At 45.3% G+C, this 8,171-nt stretch overlaps 2 protein-coding genes across 2 annotated transcripts; one reads left to right on the forward strand and one right to left on the reverse strand.

Moving 5' to 3' along the window:
- Positions 1-2,086: 2,086 nt before the first annotated feature.
- Positions 2,087-5,810, forward strand: LOC123058103 (UMP-CMP kinase 1). Its single transcript, XM_044480926.1, has 10 exons — positions 2,087-2,227; positions 3,195-3,258; positions 3,931-3,985; positions 4,080-4,197; positions 4,288-4,444; positions 4,533-4,613; positions 4,690-4,797; positions 5,164-5,235; positions 5,335-5,407; positions 5,563-5,810. The coding sequence occupies exons 2-10, from the start codon at positions 3,232-3,234 to the stop codon at positions 5,592-5,594; spliced, it is 723 nt and encodes a 240-aa protein (XP_044336861.1). The 5' UTR covers positions 2,087-2,227; positions 3,195-3,231; the 3' UTR covers positions 5,595-5,810.
- A 133-nt stretch (positions 5,811-5,943) lies between these two features.
- Positions 5,944-6,555, reverse strand: LOC123058104 (agamous-like MADS-box protein AGL80). The gene has a single exon (XM_044480927.1). It carries the CDS (start codon positions 6,553-6,555, stop codon positions 5,956-5,958), a length of 600 nt encoding a protein of 199 aa, XP_044336862.1. The 3' UTR covers positions 5,944-5,955.
- Positions 6,556-8,171: the final 1,616 nt, after the last annotated feature.

Below are 8,171 nucleotides of genomic sequence, written 5' to 3' on the forward strand. Positions count from 1 at the left end.
GACAATATATCCCCACAAAAAGTTGTTAGAAAATATAGATAGAATGCTAAACAAGCTGAGTACAAACATTCTCAGCTATTCGCAAGAAAAAAATAGCGCCCTACAATAAAATAACATCGACTTCAAAATATGTTTAACATGCTATATCGCGCTATAGCATGCTATTAGCAAGATGTTGTATATTGATATATTTAGTGAGACAATTCTCAATACGCTATAGCGTGCTATTTTTTCACTAATTTGTGAAAAAAATCAATCGTATAGGAGTACATCATATCAAATAGTGATCATTTGACCATAATATTTCCAATTCAGTACGCAAATCTAGCTTGTAGATACAATTATACTTGTCGAAACAGGCTTTCATCTAGGAAAATTCGCAGGGGCATGCACCTGCCGAGCCGTACCCGGCCACACGATTATCTCGCGATTCGCAAATTTGTTGGATTTCACACGAGGACACACCTGGTTTTAAGTTTTAGTTTCTGAAACTTGTGTTTTTTGTTTTTCTTATCAAGTCTTAGTAGGTGAAACTTAAGAAAGTTTTTAAAACTCGTCAAAATGTATTCAAAATCGGTATTATTTGAAAGCCCATGTCACAAGAAATATGAATATGAAGATGGAACTTAATTTAGACTTCCAGTTCAAAAGATTTGAAAGATTGAAATTGAAAGCCAAAAAAAATAGGGTCAGTGCCCCTGCCCCTCTACCTTTATATATAAAGACCAAAATGTCAAACCGACAGTCAAAAGTCTCCATACAAATATGTCAAACACTTCCTTGCACAAATAACCATACTCTCTCCTCATCTTCTTCTATGAAAAAATGACTTATACGAACAACAACAAAATCGAGACAACCTACATAGAGTCAACTACACCAGAGGTACACATGTATGTATAAAGCAAGCATGTGTACCACTGGTGTATGTTTACCTCTGATTTATTTCACATGTATGTATAAAGCAAGTATGTGTATCTCTAATGTATTTGACGCAACTTAGCTATAGCAAACGCTGGAAATGTATACTCTAAGAAATAATAACAAGTAAATAAATGGATAGTCTAGAAACTTTTATCTACTACTGGTTGGGGAGATTCCCTCCTGGCGGGCTGCTTCGGCTCTGCGGTCTCTTTGTGCAGCGTGCAGATGTTTGGGGCGCGCATCCAAGCCTACCTACGAATGGTTGTTGGGCATCTTTGATTGGAGTGGCTTCTTCGAGGCGTATAGGTGATGGTGATGTAGACCCGGTCAGCCAGATGATGGTAGTTGTAGGCTGTACTACAACAACCTCCTACGACTCCATATGCCGACGATGGTCACCGAGAAAGTCTTTGGAGATGGTTCATCTATCCATATGTAGTGATTGACTTTGGTGATGAGATCTAAACTATAGACGAAGGCTTGATGCAGAGATGATTGTGCAGCGGCAATTCACATGTAGTTGCTGGGATCGTGAAAAAATGATGGTAACAACACATGTGTGACTTTGATGACGGTCTTGCGTGCACCCGTCTCGAGCTCTGGAGTGAAAGCCTAGGTCTAACCTGAGTTGATTATACCTGGTAATGGCAACACTTTTTTGTGTTGTTACTTTGTTGAAGGGCATTGCTCTCATATGGTCGGACTGCTTCTTTAGAGTGAAAACCGAGATTCTTGCCATGATGATTGGATCGGTGCCCTTTCTGAAGGTGTTGCTGTTGAAGAAGTTTGTCATCCGTGTAGTGTCATAAAATAATTGGTATGGATATGATAATTATTACAGTTTGCCGATCACAAATCTAATCACTTTAAGGCTTTTTTTTTGTTTTTCCTTGTCTACGCATATTTTTGTCTTATATAATTTTGCTAGTTGTCGATCTGTCTTAGTATGTTTTATATAGTGTTTGTATCAACTTGATGCTACATTTTGAACAAATAAAATCCATTCTTTATGGATGGAAAAAACTACTGATGGCAGAAAATAAAAGCCAGCATGCATCTCCTATATTGCTCAAAATAGTATGTGTAAGAATCTCTTTCCACACGCGTCTCCTTTGCCGGCCTCCTTTTGCTTTGCTTTGCTCTCCTCTCTACGTACTACACTCTCGTCTCTTCCTCTCTACGAAATCGTTCCCTAGCTACCTTTACTTCTTCTCGAGGCTACCAGCCAGCAGAATCGAATTCCTCCCCCGTACGTCGCCGTCGCCGTCGCTCCACCGTTGCCAAGAACGGCAAGCTCTCTCCGGTAAGCCGCCTCCTCCTCCTCCGCCCGTCTCCTACCTATTTTCGTCATCCTATCTATCTCTATACCTTGGATGGGAGAGCACCGCACATCTCTGCGTAGCACATCACCTTTTTAATGCGGCGTTTTCCTCCGGAATCTTCCATGGTTTTTAGATATATTTTTCCTTCCAATATGGAATGTATTGCCTTTATACTCCAGCCTTGGATCATTGGAGAAAACCTAGTTTCACTCCCCCTGAATTTTGTTGAATATATCGGTCGGTCAGTACTGTTCTTGGGTATGCAGGAGTACTCCTAGACTAGAGACCAGAGAGAGTATACGAATGTCGTCCAACTAATTCACAACACAACACCATCGATCGGCGTCACTGGAGCTGTCATTTTCCTGAAGTATCTAGTGACTACTGTGATGAAATTTCTAGACGAGCCTTGTATAATCTATTAGGTGTCTCTTCCTGAAGCCTCTAGTGGAACCGTACGCCTGTCTGGAAGCGCCCGAAACGATTTTGGAAATACTAACTGCGCGTGGGGTCGCACTCACATGGTGGGAACGGACTTGTAGAATGTGCAACGGCAGTGACATCTGAATCTTCCCCTGTGTGTTTTCTTTGGTTCAATTCGTGTTCTTTGTCTGAGGGTCTCTTTGATTCGCGGGATTGTAAAAACATGGGAATAGGAAAAACATAGGATTGAAATGTCATGCTCATCTCAATCCTATAGGAGTTTAGGTTGTTTGATTGCATCATAGGAAAAACGAAGGATTCTTTCAAAGAGGTTTGACTGGATGCTAGAAATCCTATGGGAAGTAGTACAAAAAATTCCTTAGAAAAAATTCCTATAGGATTCAATCCTATGAATCAAACAACCAATATAGGAAAAATTCCTAAGGATTCTAATCCTCCAAAATTCCTATGCAAATCCTTTGAATCAAAGGAACCTAAACTCAACTACTTACCTGTTGCATTCAGAGTTCAACTGGTGTTGCTGCTGACCAGGCCCGGCTAGATGGCAGAAGTAGTACAAGTACACAAGGTAAATCTAGTAATTAAGTTCAGTACCATCTGACTATATTGATCAACCAATCATTTTTTTGTCAAACTGGTGCCCCCTAAAGAGGGCAAACCCATTTTATTAACACCCTAAACAGGGTACAGACAGCAGCCTTCCCTTGGGGATTTGATCAATCAATCATGTTTATGTTCTGCTATGGTGTAGCTGCATGCTGTAAGATTCCACAGCTAAGCTAAGCACTAGTTTTCAGGGCATTGTATGATTCACAAGTATCCCTCTGTTTCAAAATATAAGACGTTTCTTGACACTATGATAGTGTTAAAAAACGTCTTGTATTTTGATACGGAGGGAGTAAATAACTTGACCAGTATTGACTGTCAAGTTTCTAATCTGCAAGAAGCAAGATTGTGACCTATTTTAGGTCATATTGTTTTGTTCAGAACTCTCATACTCTGTAGCTAGGCCTTCGGTTTAAAAGGAAATCATTCACCTCGCTAAGTAAATTATGGTGTCAGAAGAAATAACTTGAATCATCAAGCATCATAGAAATCTTATGCCAGTTGTACCTATAAAGTGTCCTCTAAATCTGTTACTACTTTTATGTTGCCCGATTTTCTCTGACAAAACTAAATGGATATCAGTCAATTACTATACGTCCACGACTTGCTGTATTACTAATTCAGTTGGGTGCAGGATTGGGTCGGGTCATTACCCTCCGGGAAAAAGATAACAGTTGTTTTTGTCATAGGTATTACTTCTTCTAGACTAATACACCAGTTCATGATATGCCCTCTGCTTAACTCTTTGAGCTGATCAATCCATTGCCTATACTGCTGGTGCAGGAGGGCCAGGCAGTGGCAAAGGCACTCAGTGTGCTAAGATTGTGAGTCAGTTTGGGTTCACCCATCTGAGTGCTGGCGATCTTCTTCGCGAAGAAGTTAAATCTGATACCGAGCAAGGGTATAACAACCTAGTCCCTATTCGTGTAAATGAACTCTATGTTGTAGTCATTGTCTCGGTATCTTTCTAATGCCTACCCTTTTTAATTAGTGCAATGATCAAGAATCTCATGCATGAAGGAAAGCTTGTGCCTTCTGAGATCATCGTTAGGCTACTGTTAAAGGCCATGCTTGCAAGTGGAAATGATAAGTTTCTCATTGATGGATTTCCGCGAAATGAAGAGAACCGCGAAGCATACGAGAAGATTGTAAGAATGCTTCTATGTACTTATGATAGTGCCAAAAGAAATTGAATCCCTTGTTGTATGCTTCACACATATACATTTGTGTGTTCAGATTAAGATAGAACCTGAGTTCGTATTACTGATTGACTGCTCAAGGGAAGAGATGGAGCGGCGCATTCTACATCGAAACCAGGTTTTGTGCTTGTGTTTCCTTAGGCCCAACTCGTCTCATTTGATTAACATGTGTCACTCAATTTGGTTGTCTTCAGGGAAGAGATGATGACAACATGGAAACCATTCGTCGGCGGTTCGAAGTTTTTCAGCAATCAACTCTGCCTGTTATTCAGCACTATGAGAAAATGGGAAAGCTTCGAAGGGTACTTTAATAGCTGAAATTATAATTCTATAATACATATAGTAGAGTAAATAGAATATAGCAAACTGAATCTCATACATGCCTATAAGATTCCAAGCCAATATGTATATCCGTTATTCAAGAATCTAGAAAACTGAATCTCATCTTATTTTCAGAGAAATAGTTATGTTGATTTTCAGCTTCGATTTTTGTGAGCCCAAAACACATTTGAAGTTTTCAATACCGACATAGTTATACGAAGTTCGTACACTGTGAAGATTATGATAATGTAGATGCAATAATAAGAAATGTTCTTGTTTTGGTGACATCATGTGGGTTTTTATGAGAATTGTGACTTGTGAGGTTGCTTCCTGTCCTGCCCCCTCAGGTTGATGGTGACAGGCAGCCAGACATGGTGTTCGAAGACGTGAAGGCCATCTTCGCGCAACTAAACACTCAGGTTATATCCATTGTTGCATCTTGTAGTTATTAATTTTGAAATAAATCATGGGATCGGCGTTTACGGTTTACCCGCGTCTTACTCTGGCGTCTTTGGTAGGCAAACGAAGGCAGCAACATAAGCAGAGCACAAATTAATCCATTCAAGCGTTGGTTTCTCGACCTTTTCTGCAGTAAGCAACTGTTTCATGATTGTTCCTGTGGTTCAGACAATTGATTTGAGTAGCTTCAGTCCGGTTACTTGAAATTTATATATTCAGTCTGCAACCATGCTCGATCATGTTCATTGTTCGACATGATTGACACCAGGTGTATGTTTGACCTTCAGGTTGCTTCGATTTGCAAGACAGAAGGAACTGACCATCTTCTACAGAGATGTTTAATTAGTGTGGCGCCCTTCAGTCCTGGATCAAGAATTCAAGATGGAGCAGCAAGCAGGTACAGCAAAAGAAACCGTTAGTGTTCTGATGTGTTCATCCGGTGTGTTGTGTTGTGAGCTCGATTGAGCTGTGTGCATTTCATTGTGTAAACATTTTAACAAAAGAGAACCCCGTCCAGCTGCAGTTTGTTACTGAATTTGATCGTGTAAACATGTTTGTTAACAAAGAAACGCAGGCTTTGTCCTTCTACGAGCGACAGGGAGACAGATCACGTACCAAACCTAAAGATTACTAGACATATCAGAAAGGACTTCCGACCCGAGGGCGTGTGGGTGTTCTATTTATAACTGCTGGTGCGGCGCCTCCACGCCGGCGACTGTGGCAGCGGCGTAATGCGGCGGCTCAGCCTGCACGCCGGCGTGCTGCAGCGGCAGCAGCAGCTGCTGCTGCTGCTGCTGCTGCATGCTCCTGTACGCGATGCAGTCGCTCACCTTCTTGACGTAGCTCTCCGCCATCCAGCCCAGGCTGACGAGCTGCTCGATGGCGACGCCGGCAAGGCCCTGACGGCGGCCGGCCAGAGCGTCGTGGAGGAGCAGCATGGTCTCGAGCTGGCGGTTGTCGCGCTGCGCCCTGCGCAGCTGCTCCTGGATCTTGGCGATGCGCTCCCGGACGTAGTCCTCCCCGTCCATCTTCTTCTTGCACTGGTCCAGCTCCGGCATGGCCCTGAAGCGGTCGATGACGCGCATCGCCTCCGGGACCGACGGGTACACCTCCGGCGGGGAGGCCCCGCCCTCGCGGTACATGATGTAGCACGTGTCCACGCCGCACAGCACCGACAGCTCCCCGGCCTTCTTCTTGATCCCCATGTCGCGCTTCCTCGCCGTCGCCTTCCGGGTCGGGTCGCTCGCGATGTACTCGATGGCCACCTTCTTGCGAGCCATGGACGTCGACGCCGGTCGCCGCGAGGAAGAAGGCGGTGTAGGAATCGAGGTGAAATATATGGTTGGCCTGCTGCGGCTTGGGAGACAACGGAATGGCGGTCTTATAGTGGAGTATCGAGTGGAGGGATCGCTGCCATCGACGTGATTGGAAAGGGATTATTCTGACAGATATGAGGATCGCTTGAATTAGTGCCGGTTAATGCGTAGTTAGCTACAGCATATCTTCTGACCTATCGTGTCTGCTGAATGATCATAGGCAGATGTCAATCTGAACACAACGTTCAGCCCATCTCGTGAGGAAAACATAGGAAGTACATGTGGGTCCACCTCGTGAGGAAAACACGGAGAGGCGATCGAGGCGATTGCGAGGCGATCGCTGTCGAGAGCTAGGGTTAGGGTTTTCCGCGGTGGTGGTGAGGCTACCGGTGGTGCGTGAAGGGGTGACGGCGTCCCCGAACGCGCGGATCGGCGTGGATCTGACTCTGCTGTGGACGTGCCATGGCGGACAGGATGAGGAACGGGGCGGCGGCGCCGCAGAACGCAGCGAGCGCTCCCAAGGCGACGACTACGCCACGAGCGGCAACGGGCACGACGGCAGCCCCCACGGGGGCGACAACGCCGCGATCAGGCGTGCGCACGGCGGCGATGGGCTCAGCGCAGAAGACGCCACTGGGCGCACAAAGCAGAAACCCATCGCAGTCGCCCGTAGATGGCAAAGTCTCCGAGGAGGCGGCGGGACTAACTGCGCGCTTGGGGGGACTTGTGCTGGCGGAGAAGGAGGCTGCAGGGTTTGTCTTCAAGGAGCCTGAACGAGAACAAGCTAGGCCGGCGAAGTGGTCGGCCATAGGGAAAGCGTTTACCCCAAGGCTCATGAATCAGCGTGCTCTCGAGATGGCGATGCCAAGGGCATGGGGCCTCCACAAAGAAGCAAAGTTCAAGATAATTGGAAGGAACATGTTCATGGTGAAGTTTGGAAGCGAAGGTGACTGGAAACACGTGTTAAATAACGGACCCTGGCAGTTTGACTTTAATATTGTGGTGCTCAAGGATTATGATGGTGTTACTAGACCATCTGAGATGGTGTTTGATACGGTGGAGGTTTGGGCTAGGGTTGCTGATCTACCTTTGAATAAGCGTTCGAAGGAGTTCGGTGAGGCGCTTGGGAATTGGTTGGGTGGAGTGGTACGTGTGGATGTGGAGAAAGATGGATTTGCAAAGGGTCCGAATCTGCGTTTTAGAGCTAAATTATCAGTGCATGAGCCGTTGGTCCGGGGGTTCTATCTTAAAAAAACGGAGGAGGACTTGGAACAAACTTGGTTTGATTTCACCTACGAAAAGATTCCGCACTTTTGTTTCGAGTGTGGACGGCTGGTACACAATGAGGGAGGCTGTGTCCCCCCGGTGGAGTCGGACCAACAGTGGGGCGAATGGCTACGGGCTTCGCCGGGCAGATCGGGAGCGAGGAAGGAAGGATCCTACAGAGGGCCAACCAGCAGTGCCAGTAGCTATGGGAGTGTTAGATCAAGTGAAGGGGATATGGGCAGCAGGAAGATGGGATCTGTACGTGATCTCCCAACAAAACGCAACCTTAACAGGGAGTTTGACAGACCTGCTGA

This window comes from Triticum aestivum, chromosome 3A, assembly GCF_018294505.1.
Source record: "Triticum aestivum cultivar Chinese Spring chromosome 3A, IWGSC CS RefSeq v2.1, whole genome shotgun sequence".
Classification (NCBI taxonomy): domain Eukaryota; kingdom Viridiplantae; phylum Streptophyta; class Magnoliopsida; order Poales; family Poaceae; genus Triticum; species Triticum aestivum.